This window comes from Lissotriton vulgaris, chromosome 3_1 (assembly GCF_964263255.1).
Source record: "Lissotriton vulgaris chromosome 3_1, aLisVul1.2, whole genome shotgun sequence".
NCBI lineage: Eukaryota > Metazoa > Chordata > Amphibia > Caudata > Salamandridae > Lissotriton > Lissotriton vulgaris.
Window position 1 is genome coordinate 1,429,443,924 of NC_141689.1, and position 19,849 is coordinate 1,429,463,772.

Below are 19,849 nucleotides of genomic sequence, written 5' to 3' on the forward strand. Positions count from 1 at the left end.
TGAATCCTGCGTGCGCTACTAGCTTGTATCCTCCTTTATGTAGTGCCATACAACTCTTACCCATAAAATGTGTCTCCTGCAACAACACCACATCAGGGGAGTGTCTTCTAATCAACTGGCCATATCTTATCTTATCTCCTAGCCCATTCACGTTCCAACTAAGTGTGGAGATCCCCGATCCCTGTCTACCAGAAGACATCATGATAAGACATAATTTCTGAATCAATCGGTGGCACCCAATGCAAAAGAAAAAAACAAACATCAAAACCCAAATGTACCCCGCATCTCTTCATCTCAATAGTTTCATCAAAACTCCGAATTCTCAAACCCTTCACAAACACGACTCCACCACCCCCCACCCTGCACCCCTGCCTATAGCATACGCTCATCCCCAACTAGCAGTGTGCCTGTCACCCCCAACCTACACTAAAAGTAACTAAAAGTAGAAAAAGAAGGAGGGCCCCCAAACGATCCCACCCCCCCCCCCTCGCCCCACTACGCCGCTTCTGCACGGATCAATAATCAAAGACACATCTTACCAAATTAGCGGCATCGAAGGATTAACACAATCCCGCCCCACCTCCCGTGCATAGCAACCCAATGTACAACCCCATTTACCCCCAAGTTCGGCAATATATTTATCCTCCGCTTCTCCTCCAGTTCGACTCTCAGGTCCAGCCGCATGCATGCTGTTCAACCAGTCCGCCGCCACCTCAGGAGTGTCAAAGAACAGAGTCTTCCCATTATACTCCACTCGAAGACGGGCTGGAAACATCATGGCATATTTCATACCTCTGACTCCTCTTGACCGACAAAAACCCCTGTTGCTGATTTTGAACCGCTTGGGTAAAATCCGGGAAAAAGGAGTGTCGCATTTTCAAACTTCAACAGGGGCCCAGACCGTGACGCCTGCAATATCACATCCCTATCACGAAAATTCAGGACTCTTGCAATCAAAGGACGGGGAGGCGCACCGAGTCTGGGCCTGCCCCCCGGAATCCTATGGGCACGCTCAACTGTGAAGAAATTGCTGAGACCTTTGGGTTTGAGGTGATTAAGCACAATATTCTCAACAAACAGGTCAGGCGCTTGATCTTAAGACGTCTCGGGCACCCCTAAAATGCGAATGTTATTGCGTCACGCTCTACCTTCGAACTCATCCAACTTCCGATAAGTGAGGCCTTTGAGGCCTTCAGGTCCCACATTTCTTGTTGCAGCAAATCCACATAATCTATGAGGCTAGCGGTCTTGACCTTAAGTGACTTCACCTTCTCACAAACTTTAGTGAGATCTGCTCTTATCAGTCCGACATCAATGGCTAGGGTGTCAATCTTATGATCCAGATCCTCCATCTTTTGTCCCAGGGACGTCTGGACACCCGTGATGGCCACGATGAGATCCGACAATGTTGGCTCCACCGGGGAGGGAGCATCGGCTTCCCCTCTCGCCTGAACCCTCTTCGACTCCACCGGAGACCCTTTGGGCAGGGTGTACCGCTCCAACGTATTTGACTGTACAGTCCTGTGTCCTCTGGGGGCTCGAGGCAAGGATTTGTCCTGATCCGGTTTCGTCGCCATCTTAGCGCACACTCCCGTGTCGCACTACCACACAGCTCAATGGCGGTCCTCTCCACACTCATGCCCCTGAGTCTCCACCAGGCCGCTCCGCCACTCCCTGTTTGCTAAACCAATTGCACCCCTATAGGGAGTAATGGCCACTGCAGCGGGCCGACCACAGCTCCTCCATAATAACTCCCCAGAGTCAACCAGCAGTCAGCTCAGACACCGGGCCACCCCGTCAGGTCAAATGCTGCACAGCGCGGAGTCCCCCGGTAGCTCCCATCCAGGTCCCATCGCCGGTACAGCCAGTCTATAGAGGGTTGCTCCCTCAGCACTCGGACAGCATCTCTCCGTTGTTTTGTGCCATTGGCTCCAGCACTATCCTGTCACTCACTGGAGTATCGTTGGTGGGGCGCGCCCGCCAGGCTCCCCCGACAAGCAGCAGTATCCCTGACCACTCCGCCAGACCCCTGGTCCTCCCCAACCGAGGCATGGAATTCACTCCTCCACGAAGCCCCCGGCCCCACACACAGTTCCAGGTGGTTCACCGGAGTCCCGTGGCGCCCGTCGACCTCCGGGGCCGCGGCCCCACTAGTTGTCCCCAGCGCCGCCTATCAGGCACGCGTATCCACGCGTCGGCAAGGACGTCCCCTGGGCAGGCAGCGACTTGTGGCAGGGCTTATTTTCAGACCCGGGGGGCCCTGACCACCAAAGGCAGCCCAACCAGATGTGTCCTCATGAGCCCGGGGCCCCCCCGGCCTCTCACCCCACTCAGCGTTGCGGTGCGCAGACTCGTCGTCCTGCAGCAGTCAACCCCGAAAATCGGGGCGGACCGGGACCTCCGGGCCTACCGCTCCCGATGTTGACACACTCCCGGCGGGCCGGCTCACTAATTGAGGCCCCGGCTGGGCCGCCAGACCACGCATCAATCCGTCCGGCGATGTAGATTCGCCGCCGGACCTCGCAGGCGGGCGGCACAAACCCCAGCGGGGGTCGCTTCTCCTCCCACACCCGGGAGGGGGGTTTTGGGGCAGGATAATAAACAGGATGGTCCCGAAGGGAGATCGGCGGAGCCGACTCTCTAAGCGGCCATCTTGGTCGCTGCTTAGGCTCCTCCCACGTTTTGAGGTTTTATCTCACTATTCTGAAGTTCAAAAGATAGACAGAGTTGTGTCTCTTACACTAACAATCTCACATTTATATGGCTGTTGTCAATGTGCGCACAGCAGCCAGTTAGAAATCAAATTAATCTGTGACCAAGGCATACAAAAAATTTCCCCACCAAAAGGTTTGGAGGACAAAACCACCAGCTCAGATAAGGTCAAAGGGAGAATCTCAAATGGATTTATTAGAGTGCTATAAAACTACTTTGACTAAATGGGTGCTATGAGTAAGTGCAAAACATTGAGATATTTTTGAGGAACAGGGATCCCTATCAATTCAAATACTGAGACCAATCATGTCCAAAATATTTGTGCAATTAAAAAATAATATTTTCCTCGTTTTGATGAGGCTATAAAAGATCAATTTAATCCATACTCAGGAGTCTCAATTTTGTTATCAAATCACTTAAAAAATTGGTGAAATTGCTAGGTATAACAGAGGTCTGGTTTAGATCTTGTCGAACGGGTTACTGCGTCACAACGGTGACAGATATCCCATCCGCCTAAATATAAATCCCATTATATCCTATGGGATTTATAATTCGGAAGACTGGATATCCATCAATGTTGTGACGGAGTAACCTGTCTGCCAAGATCTAAATCAGGCCCAGAGTACATAAAAGTAATAGGAAGAATCAATAATTGGTTCGTAAGGGAGCATTTTTAAATAGTAAAAGTACTGCAACATGGAAGTGGGCAGTAATCAAACAAACCCTGTGAAAGGAATGAATATGCTACTTACCAGTATGCATCTGTTCTTGGCATGTAGGGCTGCTAACATTCATATCTTTGCATTAGATCGCCACCTAGTGTTGGGTCCGGATGATCGCACATTGTTGTCCTGGAAGAGTCTTCGAAGTATCCTGAGATGGGTGGCTCCTCCCCTGGACTACAGTGCGCATGGGCATCGGCTCCATCCCCAGATTGTTTTTAGCCATTGTGGCAGAGGATGGAGTGGCAAGTGTAAAGGATGTCCATGCTAATGATTGAATACAATAGTATATCTGCAGCTGCGACAGGCACCGGGGAGGAGGGTGGGCGATATGAATGTTAGCAGCCCTACATGCCAAGAACAGATGCATACTGGTAAGTAGCATATTCAGTTCGAGGCATGTGGGCTGCTAAATTCATATCTTTGCATAGAATACATAGCAGTCCCTCCATCAGCGGTGGTTGCCCGTGCCAGCTGCAGAAACCTGAAAAAGTGTCTTGAGAACAGCCTGCCCTACAGCCGCTTGCTGTTTGGAATGTACATCAACACAGTAGTGTTTTGTAAAGGTATGTGGTGTAACCCACGTGGCTGCTCTGCAAATATCCTCTAGAGGAATGTTTCCCAGGAAAGCCATGGATGCCCCCAACTTGCGTGTGGAGTGTGCCTTTGGGGGTATTGTTAAAGTGCGCTTGGCTTTATGATAACAGATTTGGATGCACTTAACAATCCATCTGGCTATTCCTGCTTTGGAAATTGGGTTGCCTTTGTGTTGTGGTGAGAAGGCAACAAAGAGTTGTTTTGTCTTCCTAAAGTGTTGTGTCCTGTCTATGTAGTACATCAATGCCCTCCGTACGTCCAAGGTATGGAGCATCCTTTCCGCCACTGTTTGTGGGTTCTGGAAGAATGCAGGCAAATCGATAGTTTGGTTGAGATGAAAATGTGACACCACCTTTGGAAGGAATTTGGGGTTAGTACGTAGTACCACCCTATTTGGATGCATCTGGATGAAAGGCTCTTGTATCGTGAGTGCTTGCAACTCACTTACGCGTCTTAGTGACGTAATGGCAATTAGGAAAGCAACTTTCCACGTTAGGAATTGCAATTCGCACGAGTGCATTGGCTCAAACGGTGGTCCAATCAGCCTGGTGAGGACCACATTGAGGTTCCACACGGGAGCTGGCGGTGTTCTTGGGGGAATGACTCGTTTCAGTCCTTCAAGAAACGCTTTAATGGCAGGCACCCTGAAGACTGAGAGATGCTGCCTATTTTGAAGGTAAGCTGCGATGGCGGATAGATGTATCCGAATAGAAGTGTACGCTAGTTTGCACTTGTAAAGGTGTAACAGATAGCAAATGATGTTAGGGATAGATGCATCTAGCGGGTTTATGTCATTGTTTGCACAGTAAATGACAAAACGCTTCCATTTTGCGGCATAGCATGCTCTGGTTGACGGCTTCCTCGCCTCCTTGATGATGTTCATGCATTCAGGAGGTAGGTTCAGGTATCCAAACTCTAAGACTTCAGGAGCCAGATCGCTAGGTTGAGCTGTTGCGGATCTGGATGCTGAATTTCTCCATGGTTCTGCGTCAGAAGTCTGGGCGTGAGGCGCAGTCTTTGATGCGGGACCACTGAGAGCTCGAGGAACGTGGTGTACCATGCCTGGCGCGCCCACGTTGGAGCAACTAGGATGAGTGTCATGGAGTGTTGCCGTAGTTTCCTCGCCACCAGTGGTATCAGGGGTGTCGGGGGAAAAGCGTAAGCAAATTTGCCTGACCAGTTCATCCATATCGCATTGCCCTGCGATTGGGGGTGTGGGAACCTGGCGGCGAAGCTTTGGCATTTTGCGTTCTCCCTTGTGGCGAACAGGTCTATGTCTGGACGCCCCCACCTTTGGAAGTACGGCTGGAGTACCGATGGATGTATCTCCCACTCGTGCATTTGATGACTGTATCTGCTGAGCAGATCCGCCATCTGATTGTCCTTCCCCGGGAGGTGTTCTGCCATGAGGAAGATGTTCCTCTGAATGGCCCACTTCCACATGCTCTGAGCCAGGTGAGACAGCTGTGGTGAGTGGGTGCCCCCCTGTTTTTGGATGTAGTACATCGCGGTCATGTTGTCCGTCCGGACTAACACCACCTTGTTGCACAGATGTACAATGAAGGACTTGAGCGCCATGAAGATCGCCATCAGTTCTAGATAGTTGATGTGCATCTTCTGTTGCTGCGTCGTCCATAGTCCCTGCACTGTGTAAGTTAGCAGGTGTGCTCCCCATCCCTGGAGAGATGCGTCCGTTGTCAGGATAACCTGTGGCACTGGCTCCTGGAACAGTCGGCCCTTGCAAAGGTTGTGTGGAGTCCACCAATGCAGAGAGTTGTATGCCCGACTGGTAACCAACACTAGGTCTGTTAATTGTCCCTGAGCCTGTGTCCACTGATTTGCTAAGCACTCCTGGAGCGGGCGCATATGCAACCGTGCGTGAGGGACTATGAAGATGCAGGAGGCCATCATGCCTATCAACTGCATGAACACTCTTGCTGGAAGTGAGTGTCCCGGTCTGAACTTCTGGATTAAAGACTGTATGCCGTCTATCCTGACCTGGTTTGGTTGTGCCGAGGCCGTCAGGGTATTGATTGTCGCACCCAGAAACTGCCGGACGTGTGCCGGCTGAAGGTGTGACTTCGGGTAATTCAACGAGAAACCCAGGTCGTGAAGGAGGTGAATGGTAGTCGACATGTCCGCGGCGCACTGCTGTTCCGATCTGGCTTGAACGAGCCAGTCGTCGAGGTAGGGGTAGACATGGATGTTCTGCCTCCTGAGGTGCGCTGCTACAGTCGCCAGACACTTGGTAAAGACCCTTGGGGCAGTTGTGACTCCGAAGGGTAGGACTTTGAACTGATAATGCGTGCCCTGGATAGTGAACCTGAGGTACTTCCTGTGGGACGGATGTAACGGAATGTGGAAATAAGCATCCTTGAGATCTAAGGTTGCTAAGAAGTCTCCTTTGTTTAACATAGGAAGAATCTGTTGCAGTGTAAGCATGTGGAAATGCTCTGACAGTATGTACAGATTGAGGGGACGGAGATCCAGAATTGGCCGTAGAGATCCATCCTTCTTTGGAATGAGGAAGTACAGGGAATAAACCCCTGTGCCTTCTTCCCCCACTGGCACGAGCTCGATTGCCCCTTTTTGCAGCATTACCAACACTTCTTGCTGCAATAAGTGCAAGTGCTCTGCGGACATAGGTCTTTGCCTTGGTGGAATGTTGGGTGGAGTGGACTTTAACTCTAGACAATAACCGTACTGGATAAGCTGTCGCACCCACCTGTCTGTGGTGATGTTGGTCCAGACGGGCAGGAACTGCTGTATTCTCCCCCCGACAGGTGTTAAATGGTCGGGGGGCAGTGACAGAGAGTCACTGGTTGCTTGGGGCAGAGGAGCGTGAATTGTTGCCTCCTTTGCCACGTCCTTTGTTGCTGTTTCCCCTGTAGCCCCTCTTGTTTTGTTTGGGGTACGAGGACTGTGCTCCACCTCTAGGGAACTGCGACTGTTGACCCATCTGTCCTCTGGTGACTCCACGGGCACCTGAGCGACGAAAATTATTGCCCCGAAACTGCTGAGATTGTAGGGCCCCCATCGATTTAGCAGTTTCAGTGTCCTTTTTAATCTTTTCCAGGGTGGTGTCAACATCTGGACCAAACAGTCTATCCGGATTGACTGGTTGATTAAGTATGGTTGTTTGAATGTCAGGTTTGAACCCCGATATGCGGAGCCAAGCCTGTCTTCTGAGCATGACACTGGTGTTAACGGCCCTAGCGGCTGTGTCCGCGACATCAAGTGCGCACTTTATGGCCGCGTTGGAGATCAGTTGTCCCTCTTGTATAAGCATTTTGGTGCCCTCTTGAAACTGCGGAGGCAGGTGTTCTACAATCTGCTCTAGTGTGTCGTAATGTGAACGATCATAACGTGCCAGTAGTGCCTGTGTATTTGCAATACGCCAGAAATTGGCAGCCTGTGCAGCCACTCTTTTGCCTCCTGCCTCTAGCACTTTGGACTCCTTATCCGGGGGAGGAGCTTCACCCGTTGTTTGGGAGTTGGCCCTCTTGCGTGCGTTTGCTACCACCAAGGAGTCAAGCGGCAACTGTCCTCGAATGTATGCAGGGTCTGCAGGCGCTGGTCTGTACTTTTTTTCAATACGTGGGTTGACCACCCTCGCCCTGGTAGGCTCTTTAAAGATGTCCGCAGCGTGCTTGAGGACCCCTTTGAGCATAGGCAGTGTCTTTACATTTCTTTCCGAAACTGAAAATGTGTCGAATAGAAAGTCTTCCTCAACTGGGTCAGCATGCATGTCCACATCATGATTAGCAGCTGCCCTCTCAATTAGTGCATGAAAACCTGCAGAATCCTCCGTAGGGGATGCACGTGTACTGAAGGACTGTGGCTCTTGCCCCACATCTTGGTTGCCTTGGTCCCCAATGCCATAATAAGAATCTGGCTGTGCATCAGGTTCATTTACTGGGAACGTGTATTGTTCATCTTCACCATAGTCCCCACTGTCAGAGTGGTCTGGAGACGGTGTTGGGCTCCTTCCCTGAGGAGGTAGAATAGGTTCCATGAGGACAGGGGCGTCCTGTGGAAACTTCTTCTTCTTTAGAGGAATGACGTAGGATTCCACCGGCTGCGAAGTGATCTTTCTTTTGTAAAGGGTTAACTTCCCCGTGTCCGCATCTATAAAACACTCCGAATCCTCTTCGGGGTCGATCACTTGACCTGAAGATGTCCCCGCCGTAGAAGAATCCGACTTCTTTGGCGTCGATTTAGAGGAAAAAGCCTTTGGCACCACCTTTGGCGGTAGAAGGAAGAGGAGCTTGCTTGCCGGCTTGTCCGGGACATCTGCCGCCTTCTGCGTCGATGGCGTTGGCGTCGACGAGGAAAGAACCTTGTCCTTAATTCTTTGTAGCGAAGCAGCCACGAGAGATGCGTCGGTGACCGATGACTTTGGCACCGACGGGGTGGCCTTGCCCTCGGATGCGACGTTCCGGAGGTCTTTTAGAGGGATGGACGGCGCCGACCCCGAGTCCTTGGAGCGATGCGCAGATGTCCCCGTTGGAGCCGGTGCTGTGTCGGTTGCTTTAGCAGGCTTCGCCGGCGCCGGCGCGCTTGTCTTGTGCGTGCCACTTTTCTTAGAGGATCTCTCCTCTGGCGCCGATTTCGACCCTGTGGAATCGCCGTGTTTCTTCGACTTCTGCGGACCGGAGGTCGACGGAGTCGATGAGGCCGTCGTCTTACTTGTTTTCGCCGTTGCGACCGCCATCTTAGGGACGTTCGAGTCCTTCACTTTCGGTTTCGGTTTCGGGTCGGCCATTTTAGGTGCAGTCGAGACCGTTGCTTTCAGTTTCGGTTTCGAAACCCTAGGCGCAGCAAGTATGTCCGTGGCCGGGCCGACAGGCGGGGCCGTGGCTTGCGCTACAGGGTCTTGGGTAAGGCCGACAGGCGATCCCGCGACCCCCTCTTGATGTTCTTCAACTTCGGGGCATAGCTCGTCCCCTGAGCTATCTTCCTCGGCCCCATAAACCATGGCGTCGTCCCCTACCTCGTCGACGTATTCAAGGCCCTGACCCACGACTCCGTCGTCGTCATATTCCGGATCGGCCTCGACCTCCGTCTCAGGCGGGGAGATTTGAAGATGATGGCTCTGGTCCTCTTCTTCTTGGTCGCCGAAGATGTTATCTGGATCCGGGGCCGCTTGCTTGGCCACAAGGCGCACCGCGCGCCGAATCGTGAGAGTCTTCTTCGACCTGAACTTCGCACAGGCCCGGCAACTTCCTTCGTCATGGTCTGGCGAAAGGCACTTATTACATACCGGGTGTACGTCTATATGTGGGTATTTGGACCCACAGAGCGGACAGAGTTTAAACGGACTCCGCTCCATGTTGGGAACTTAGTGTCGAGTCGCGATGAGAAGGCCTCGATGTCCGAAGAGTTGTAAGAAACTCCGGTGATTCCGGCTCCGGGAGACGGAAGAAACTCGAGACCGTACGCAAACAATACCGACGTGGAGAACCCAAAGCCTTTTGGCCGTGAAAAATGATGTTTATTCGGTTCCGACGGAGAGACGTCGAGACCGCATCCGAACCCAATGGCGGAAAAAAACAATCTGGGGATGGAGCCGATGCCCATGCGCACTGTAGTCCAGGGGAGGAGCCACCCATCTCAGGATACTTCGAAGACTCTTCCAGGACAACAATGTGCGATCATCCGGACCCAACACTAGGTGGCGATCTAATGCAAAGATATGAATTTAGCAGCCCACATGCCTCGAACTCATAGATTCCGTAAGAGGAGCAATCTTAAGTGAGAGAGGTACTGCAATATGGGAGTGGGCTATGAAGCAGGGACCCATTTCTCTGTGGAAAAAATCCCCTGATTAATGGCAGAAGAACTATGTTTCAGCTTAGTCATTGTTGCCTTCTTTTTTATTTCTTATTCACGGGGAATTCACAGTACCAATCCAAACCCATAAGTGGAATAATCGCCTGTTCTTTTGCATATTTCCTCTTTAAGTAACATTGAATAATGTGTAATAAACACACTTTGATACTTTCACCCTTATAACAGTTTATTAAAAGTTCCTTTCCGTGCAAATGTTCGTCATTTGACATTTTTAAGTTCACTTTAAATAGTGAACATCAAGGCCACTTTGAAGTCTTGTTTGAAAGTGCCCTCTAATGATTTCTGTGGAGAGTTGTCATACATTGTGAAGAACGAGTTACTTACCTTCGATAAGAATGTATCTGGTAGAGAGACAGTCTAGCCGCAGATTCCTTAACTTAGAATATCCCCAGGCATCAGACTGGATCAGGAAAATCTTCAGCAGTACCTCTGCGCGCTGGGGGGACGTCGTCGCATTGCTCCGTACTGATGTCGTCCACGGATATGACGTCAATGGAGCCATATAAGTCCCTCCTGAGCGCTGATGTCAGTTTTCTACTGTGAAACTTTTCCACGCCGCAACGTGGAGCCACTACTAAAACTGTGAGGGTGTAGGAAGAGTGTGCTAAAAAAGATCAACATTCTTTGAAACAACAATGACAAGAAATCATAGAATGATGAGAAAAATCACCATCTATGTCAGTGAAAGAGTACTTTATACTGTAAGGGACTGAAGGGAGAGAGCAGAGTACCCGCCCCTAGAAACAGTCTTACAGAAGCGTAGAGCCATACCATCCTATGAGGCAAAATGGCATTGGAAATTAATGTGATGGCAAACGATAGACAATCTGCAATCACAGAATAAAACTGTAAAGGGCAACAGAACTGACACAACATGATTCACTGTAAGTGACCACATTTTTGCAACAACTGAGAATGTGCAACCATACACCCTATAGATGACCTATTGACTGTAGCACTGTCAAATAGACCCCAAACAAATGGACTGCAGCAGAGTCCAAGAGACCCCAAAGTAAGGGTCAAAAATAGAAGAGGGTGGAAGGGAGGGTAGAAGAACATGGTCAATTCACACACTGGCAAAGAAACAGGGTGGAGGAGTGTGGAAGGACATTTTAACCCAGCACTCAATTACGAGGATGTGTGGAGAAGCAACAGATAAAACATCATTCAACATACTACCCAAGAGGTAGGTGAAGCAGACCACCCGCAGGAAGACAAAGGCCACCTTTAAGGAGGCAAGTGGGTAGAACCCAGCCTTAGAAGGGTCTCGCAAAATTGGGAGGATGGGTGGGCGTTAAGGAATCTGCAGCTAGATTGTGTCTCTAGCAGATACATCATTACCGAAGGTAAGTAACTCATTCATTTGATAGAGACATCTAGCCGCAGATTCCTTAACTTAGAATAGATACCAAAGCTATACCCCATTGGAGGAGGGTCTGTGACTGAAACCCACCAAGTTCCAAAGAGAACTGATCCATCAATAACATTGACTAAACACGGTGGAGACAGCTGACAACAGACCCTTTAAGCTCTGTAAGGGGGCATTAACAAGGGGAGGCAATGGTACCGCAATAAGTCAGAGGACGGTACAAAACCTCACCCGTGCAGACACGGACGAAAGGGAGCCACACAACAAGAACGGCCAATGCCTAATGGAAGAAATCCCTCAAACGTCTGCCAGAAGAAGTTAAATTGAGCACAGGGTCCCATGGATCTGCAAGAGACAAAGACCCAGAGAAGGGACAAAACAGCATGACCGAGTCAGAGCATCTAAAATCAGAATGCACAATAGTGGATGTCAAAAATTGACATGTGAAGGGACAGACGTCACCATGGAGAAATATACAGAACCATTAGTACCAGGAGAAACATGTATGTGGATTACAGAGACACACATAAGCAGGCAGTGTGGACCGTGAGAACTACACCGCACATATGCAAAATCCCAATGAAACCTAGCATTAGCAGCACGTATGCGTCGGCAGAAAGAGACAAGCGCATCACCAGGTAGTCAACAGGCAAACAGTACTCAGAGGTACATGGTTAAAGGACACCAGCAAAGTCGGGCACGCACAAAGGGAGAGGGGGAAGGGGGAGAGGGAGAGAGGGGGGAGGAGAGAGGAAGAGAAGGGGAGGGGGAGGGAGGGGGAGGGGGAGAAGGGGGAGGGGGGAGGGAGGAAGAAGGAGACGGAGGGGGAGAAGGAGACGGAGGGGGAGGAGGGGGGGAGGGGAGGAGGGGGGAAGGGGAGGAGAGGAGGGGAGAGGGGAGAGGGTAGAGGGAGAGGGGGAGGGAGAGGGAGGGGGAGAGGGAGGGGAAGGAGAGGGAGGGAGGGGGAGGGAAGGGGAAGGAGAGGGAGGGAAGGGGAGGGGGAGAGGGAGGGAAGGGAGGGAGGGAGAGGGAGGGAGAGGGAGGGAGGTGGAGGGAGAGAGAGGAGAGGGGTGAGGGAGTGGGAGGGAGATTGAGAGAGGGGGAGGGGGAGGAAGAGGGAGAGTGAGAGAGGGGGAGGGGGAGGGGGAGAGGGGAGAGGGAGAGTGAGCGAGGGGAGGGGGAAATGGAGAGGGGGAGGGAAAAGGGGAGTGAGGGAGGGAGGGGAAGGGGGAGGGAGAGGGTGGAGGGGGAGGGGGAAGGGGGAGAGGGAGAGAGGGGGAGGGGAAGGGAGGGAGGGGGAGGGGAGAAGGGGGAGGGGGAGGGGGAGACGGAGGGAGAAGGAGACGGAGGGGGAGAAGGAGAAGGAGGGGGAGGAGGGAGGGGAGATGGGGGAGGGGAGATGGGGAGGGGGAGGGAGAGGGGGGAGGGGAGGGAGAGGAGGGAGGGGAGGTAGAGGGAGAGAGGGAGAGGGGGAGGGGAGGTAGAGGGAGAGGGAGGGAGGGGAGGTAGAGGGAGAGGGGGAGGGAGGGGAAGGAGAGGGAGGGAGGGGGAGGGAAGGGGAAGGAGAGGGAGGGAGGGGGAGGGAAGGGGAAGGAGAGGGAGGGAGAAGGAGGGAAGGGGAAAGAGAGGGAGAGAGGGGGAGGGAGAAGGAGGGGGAGGGGTGAGGGAGTGGGAGGGAGAGGGAGAGGGAGAGTGATAGAGGGGGAGGGGGAGGAAGAGGGAGAGTGAGAGTGAGAGAGGGGGGAATGGGAGGGGAGAGGGAGAGAGGGGGGAGGGGGTGAGGGAAAGGGGAGGGAGGGGAAGGGGAGGGAGGGGAAGGGGAGGGGAGGGAGGGAGAGGGAGAGGGAGAAAATGAATCTGGGACAAAAACCCCAGATACTACGGCAAGGAACAATCTAGTATACTTGCTCTTGTTGTGTGTATAGCTCATGACATATGTACATATATATATATATATATATATATATATATATATATATATATATATATATATATATGAAAATTGTATGCATTTTTTTTTTTAAAGACAAGGGGAACTCGAGGAGCATGCCCACATAATCAATTTGTATGGTAACATCAGAGCATAATAGCAATAAAAACAAGGGTTAAATGGGATGTCAAAGAGAGAAAAGGAGGCTCACAGCGAAGAATTCTGATAATGCAGGTGTATTTATACAGATAAATCAAGGTATATACATTTAAAATAGTCCTTCGGTGCAAAAAGTGTCCCCAGTGTATATATTTAGAACCAAACTAAGAATTGAGTGATTACTGGTGACTGTATTTACAAGGTTTCTGTGCAATTCTTATTTCACTGAGACCGCAAAAAGGAAAGGGGGAACTCTTGAAGCTACGTGGGGTCTCCCACCTGTGTTAGGCACCCACAAATGTGGAAACTGTGTAGCATGTCCATACACGGAAAACACTACCACATTTACACACAAGAACCACAACCATGTTCTAGATTTTTTCTCTAATTGCAACACACGCAACGTTGTGTATTGTATCTGGTGTCCATGTGGACTTCCATATGTCGGACAAACACAACAACCTGTGAAAGCAGAATGGGCCAGCACCGCAGCCGCATAAGACGTCTAGTGACAACAGCGCCCTTGGTCTCACACTTCATTGAGAAACATCACACAGCGGATGAGATCAAGTGGCAGGTAATTGACATTGCCAAAATCCCAGAAAGAGGGGGCGACATTGCTCAAATCCACCAACGTCGTGAATGCCATTGGATCGATAAAATTGACTATCAATCAAGGCCTAAATTCTGCAGAGGAATGGCGCGGCATCGTCGCCACCCTTACGCATTAATATACACACCCATCATGGGACATACAGCCTGCCCCATGACCCCTTTACAGGTCGTCACAGCACCATACTCTAAGATGACATAACCTTGCCACTTCCAGACATCTCATGTCTTCCCTAACATGCTCCATTGCCTAAAGTTGCCGAATGGAAACAAATACCCTGGTCACAATTCATGTGAAATAGCTACACTCATCCCTGCAAGCAACAACGGCTGTCACCACAATATCACATGCTATCTACAACTATGCCAATGTATTGTTACATACAGCATACAATTGCCGTCGCAATTACGTAACCGTATTGTCTTCAGATCACTCCTGTATGTACATGTTCATTATACACATGCCCATGCTTTACACTATGCATTGCCGCGACATGAGACTGATATATTATTCATCTACCGCCCAAATCATGTAATATGGTCGGTCATTGGGAGCCTTATTAGAGTCGGCGATGGTGAACTTTATTATAGTTGTGAATTCTAATGCCTTGTACTTGTAACTTTACACTGTTGGTAATTGTGGTTCATATTTCCCATATGTACATGTTCACTGTATCTATGCCCATACACTGTACTATGCATTTTCACGACGAAAACTCATATTATGCATCTGCCGCCCAATTCTTGCAATATGGTCGAGAAAAGAGAACTGTAATATAGCCAGCAATTGTGAATCGTTATGTCGCCTGCCACCATGCCTTTATGTGTCACCTAGCTGCAATCTTAGGTCACAAGCGGTAGCTCTCCCTCTATACACGGTCCTTGTACTTCGTCATACACATAGTCATGACCCACAGCAGCTCACCCTATCTGCAATCGCATCTTGCCCCCGCGCTCACATCGATCTTTTTAAAGATCCTTTTTTACCCTGCGCACAGTCTACCATTTATACGGTCTCTCCACAAGGACGCCGACTAACGCGGATATCCTTGCCAGAGCAGGCAGATTCACTCGGACTGCCCGTGTGCCATAGAAGCAATTAATTGAGGTAAGCCACACATCCAGTGACCTCTCCTCGGCCTCTGTTTGAGCCAGCACACTCTAACTTGCTGTCCCCTCCAAACAGGTATTACCCTTAATAACGATCGCCCCATTTTGGGCGAAATCAAGCCTTCTGGATTTATTCCCACCTTGAGACAGCATCGCGCTCCATCTCTACTGCACCCCACCCTTGACTACATCCATTGGCAAGTCAACTGTACCAGTGGTAAGTTACCCTGACAGTGACCACCGACATCACCTGTCTGCACTGTTACAACTGCCTTCGAATTATTAATTTCCATTCTCATGTTTCTCTCCCATATATTCACTGTCCAGAACCCGGCCGGGTTAACTGTGAGTACTTTTACTTCACCTTCATGCACAGGGTTTACACCGTACACCGCATGTGAGCTTCATTGTTATAATCAGGTACATATCGCCCCAATTGTCTGAAATGTCTACTTGAGTTACATGGGTTCCCCATAGGTCCAGTCCTTACCTTATCTTTATCTTATCCTTCAGATGTCCCCCCCTACTATTGGTCCAGATGAGACCCTTTATTCACCACAGGGTCGATACGCCGTCGACGATAAAACGGAAAACCAACCTCGCAAATAGCACGTATGATTGTGTAAAGTGTCTGTATATCTATTCTATATATATTTAGAATGGTCGCTTTCCTTGAAATAAGAATTGCACAGAAACCTTGTAAATACAGTCACCAGTAATTACTCAATTGTTCGTTTGGTTCTTCATGTATACACTGGGGACACTTTTTGCACCGAAAGACTATTGTAAATATATATACCTTGATTTAGCTGTATAAATACAACTGCATTATCAGAATTCTTCGCTGTGAGCCTCCTTTTCTCTCTTTGACATCCCATTTAACCCTTGTTTTTATTGCTATTATGCTCTAATGTTACCATACAAATTGAACATATTATTCCACTGGTAAAGCTGTTTCCTATATAAAGTCTACACCCTGGTTCCGTTGTGAGTAGGGTTCCTGTGTTCCTTCATTTCCACATAATAAAGGAGGCCGCACAATTGGTACCAACAGCACCGATGTGAACCATAGCAGTACTGCTCATAATACAGAGACCCACATGCATAGCACAAGGTTTTAGTGGGTGTCAGAATGCTATTAGTGGGAACCTGCTACTTTTCACATGGCTGCAATTTAAGTTGTGACCTGTAGAAAAGACAGCTGCATCCTGGCTCTGAAGACTCTTCTCTTGAGACCTCCTCTAGGGGCGGACAGTCTCCATGTCAAGCAAAGGATCACTGATCTATAGTCACATTCTTTCACAATTCACGTTCTACTTTGATCCTCAATGGGCTCAATGGCAAGATCAATTACACTGACCGTTTGCGATTATACCCTTTAATCAACAGTAAGAAATCCTTTCTTCATAGGTAGGCAGGCACAATTATACTCGAGGTAGTAAAGTTACACATGCAGGCAGGATGCCAAAGCTGTCTGTGTGTCCCTCCTACATGCATTAGTCTCATTCCTCAGGTTTAGTTGTGCTGCATTTTATCACTCCATATATGGTGAAGATATACTTTTGAATTTGACAATTGTATTTTACAATAAGTTGCAAGAAAACATTTTGAATATGAAAATCCTTAGCTGATACGCATCACTTACCTTCTATAATGGAAGGTCTCAGGTTTGTCTCCAAAATATCTAGACGATTGTATTTATAAATCTTAAATGTAAAGGAAAAAAGGAATTAAATATATGTAGACAAAGGTACTAAGAAGACAGTGAGGCAAAATAACTTTCATAATAAGAAACACAGCAAAAAAATAGTTCAACTATTTATGTTAATGAAAACCACTAATACTCTTAATGGCTTCTGGGGAGGAAATGCATCATTGACAGAAGAATAGAACACTGAACCCTCTTCCCCGCTCAACGATTCATCATACGTGTCTGTCAGTACCCATCCCTTTACAGCTCTCTCAAACAATATGCATTTCAGGACCAAATCGAAAGTGACATCACACTTATGCCAAATACCAACATCGTGTCCAAATGGATGACAGTCTGCAGAATGTTCTTCATTCACATTAAACAAACACTCACCATTTTCACTCTTTTCGTACCTACCCTCAGCCCGGGACCTCTACCATTATGAGCTCACTGAAAACAAAAATATGCACAATTCTTCAGTCAGGACACAAAATGCAGACCAAAAAGAGCTGTGAAACCAACTGAATGTATGTACACTTTACAAATAGTTATTGACCTAGCATAACAGGCATTTGGAAGCCCTATTCTTCTTGTACTACCACTCACAAGGACACAGCAGCACCATTAGCAACCACACATCGTGCCCAACCATCCCTATTCTGAAAACCGACGCTTGTTTGTATCAAACTCATATATTGCTATAAATTCCAGTATTGTTGTTTTATTTATATAAATATATGCAAAAAGATACACTAAAGTTTTATATATCTGTACGTCGATTCACAGTGGTTTGGAGCATCTAGTAGCTTTTAATATGCTTGCCGATCTTCATGGTTCGAATAGGCCCGGGAGCCATGTTATTCAAGGTTGTACATTAGCACATTTCCAAGAAGCACACCCTTGATTCAAACCTGTCAAGCGATAGTGGGATTTTAGGAAAATAATGTTTCAAATACTGTATTTATGAATATCTTCCCCTCAAGGATGTCTTGAGTTTCCTCTTGGAGAAGATCCTGCCACCTGTTATGTTATTTTACATAAATTTGTTGCATACATTTATGACGCGCACAGCTACTCATAATTATTTCCGTGCGGCGCCTAGCGGGGAGGGGGGGGGGGGGGGCAGAATACTATCAGGAGAATAAGTGTGTTTTCAGTTTCCTCACGATCACAGCTGGATCCTGGATGGAGCGTAACGCAAGAGGGAGGGCGTTCCAGGCAGTCGTCGCCTTCAGAGTGAAGGAGCTGCCCCCTATTCTCTGAAACTTAAAACGAGGGACCAGAGCATAGCAAAGGTACGAAGACCACAAAGAACGTGCGGGAGCATAAAAAGAGAAATGCCTCTGTAGGTAAAGGGGGTCACCTCCATGAAGGGCACGGTGGGCCAGAGTCAAGGATTTAAATTTGACTCTCTCCAACATGGGAAGCCAGTGAAGAGGGCGTAACTGTTGGAGGACACTGTTTCTAGCCGGAATGCCCAGAAGAAGTCTGGCTGCTGTGTTCTGAACCACCTGCAGTTTTTCCATCTGGTACACAGGAACACCAGCATACAGGGCATTGGCATAGTCCAGCCTTGACAGAATCAGGACACAGGTAACTGTTTTCCTCGCTGCCTGAGGAAGGAGGGGAAAAACATTTCTGAGGGTTTTAAGCAGGCCAAAGCAGCAGCCAGCCAGCTTATTAATGTGCGTCATAAAGGAGAGACATTCATCAAACCATACCCCCAAGTTTTTTGCGGTTTTTCCTGATGAGGTAGGTAAAGGAAACTCAGGAGGCCAGAGCTGCTCTCTGAAATTAGGGGGGGGATTTACCAAAGAGCAGAACCTCCGACTTCTCTTCATTACATTTGAGCTGTGCCTCTGCCAACCATTTGAAAATGGAGGACAGACAATGTTGCATCGGTAATACGGATAATGCACCTCTGTCCCATGTAAAAAGCAACTGAGTATCATCAACATATGCCATCACTTTGGCCCCCAACTCCTCCGCCAAATAGATCAGTGGAGTAACATAGATGTTAAAAAGAAGGGGGCTAAGGGAGGAACCCTGCGGGACACCTGTGGTTACCGGTTGAGGGGAGGAGGACGGCGGAATCCAGATCTGGACGACATGCCCAAAAGAAAAGTCCGAAACCATCCCAACACGGTGCCCGACAGACCACTCTTGGCCAGACGAGAAAGAAGGAGTGCATGTGGTACCGTATTGAACGCTTTCGAGAGGTAAAGCAGAATTAGTGCTGCTCTCCCACCGGCGTCTAAGCACTCCCGGATGGCCTCCAACACCTCCACCAACACGGTCTCATTGCTATGGGATGCCCTGAACCCTGATTGAGCAGGGTGCAGAAGCATCTCCCTTTCCACAAAGTCCGTCAGCTGCTTATTGACCACCTTCTCACACACCTTCGCCACTGCCGGAAGGAGGGAGATGGGCCGGTAATTCCCTGGGCAGAGGGGGTCCAGTGGCAGCTTTTTTAGAAGAGGAAGAATCTTAGCCTCCTTCCAAGCCTGAGGTACCACCCCTGCCTGAAGGGACATATTGACCAAGGTATTCACCTCTGAGTTAATGACATCGGCAACTGATGCCAGTGTCCTCGCCGGGCACGGATCAGAGGGTGAGCCTGACTAGAGGCCCTTAAGAATTTTATGGCACTCCGATGGGTCCACTGAACTAAATACGGACCAAGAGGGGGCTGGGCCAGCAGAGTGACACTCAAACGATAATTCCATAGTGCTATTACAGGAAGTAAAGGCTGCTTGAATCGCCTAAATCTTATCCCTGAAACAGCAGGAGAGAGTGTTACACCAAGAAGGTGAAGATGAGGACACACTTGCTTAATTGAGCCAGCGGGGACATGAAGCTTTGAACAATAGCAAAAATTTCCTTAGAGCTGTGACTGGCTGATTCAATATGGGCGGAGAAGAATTGCCCTTTAGTGCGCGTAATAGCTGCGTAGTATAGTTTCTGCTTGTCTCTGAGCTTCTGCTTGTCAACCGGACAAAAGCCACTCCACCGCAATGCCCGCTCTAGGATCTTACAGTCATGCTTCGAGGCTTTAAGAGTAGGATTAAACCAAGGCTTAGATGTGAAGGACT

At 49.2% G+C, this 19,849-nt stretch overlaps 1 protein-coding gene across 1 annotated transcript in view; it reads right to left on the minus strand.

Moving 5' to 3' along the window:
• Nucleotides 1–19,849, minus strand: part of ELP1 (elongator acetyltransferase complex subunit 1) — a 686,929-nt gene that overhangs the window by 32,584 nt on the left and 634,496 nt on the right. Inside the window, exon 31 of the mRNA XM_086963713.1 lies at nt 16,710–16,770. Coding sequence (XP_086819839.1) covers nt 16,710–16,770 — 61 coding nt within the window. The remainder of the gene's footprint in view (nt 1–16,709; nt 16,771–19,849) is intronic.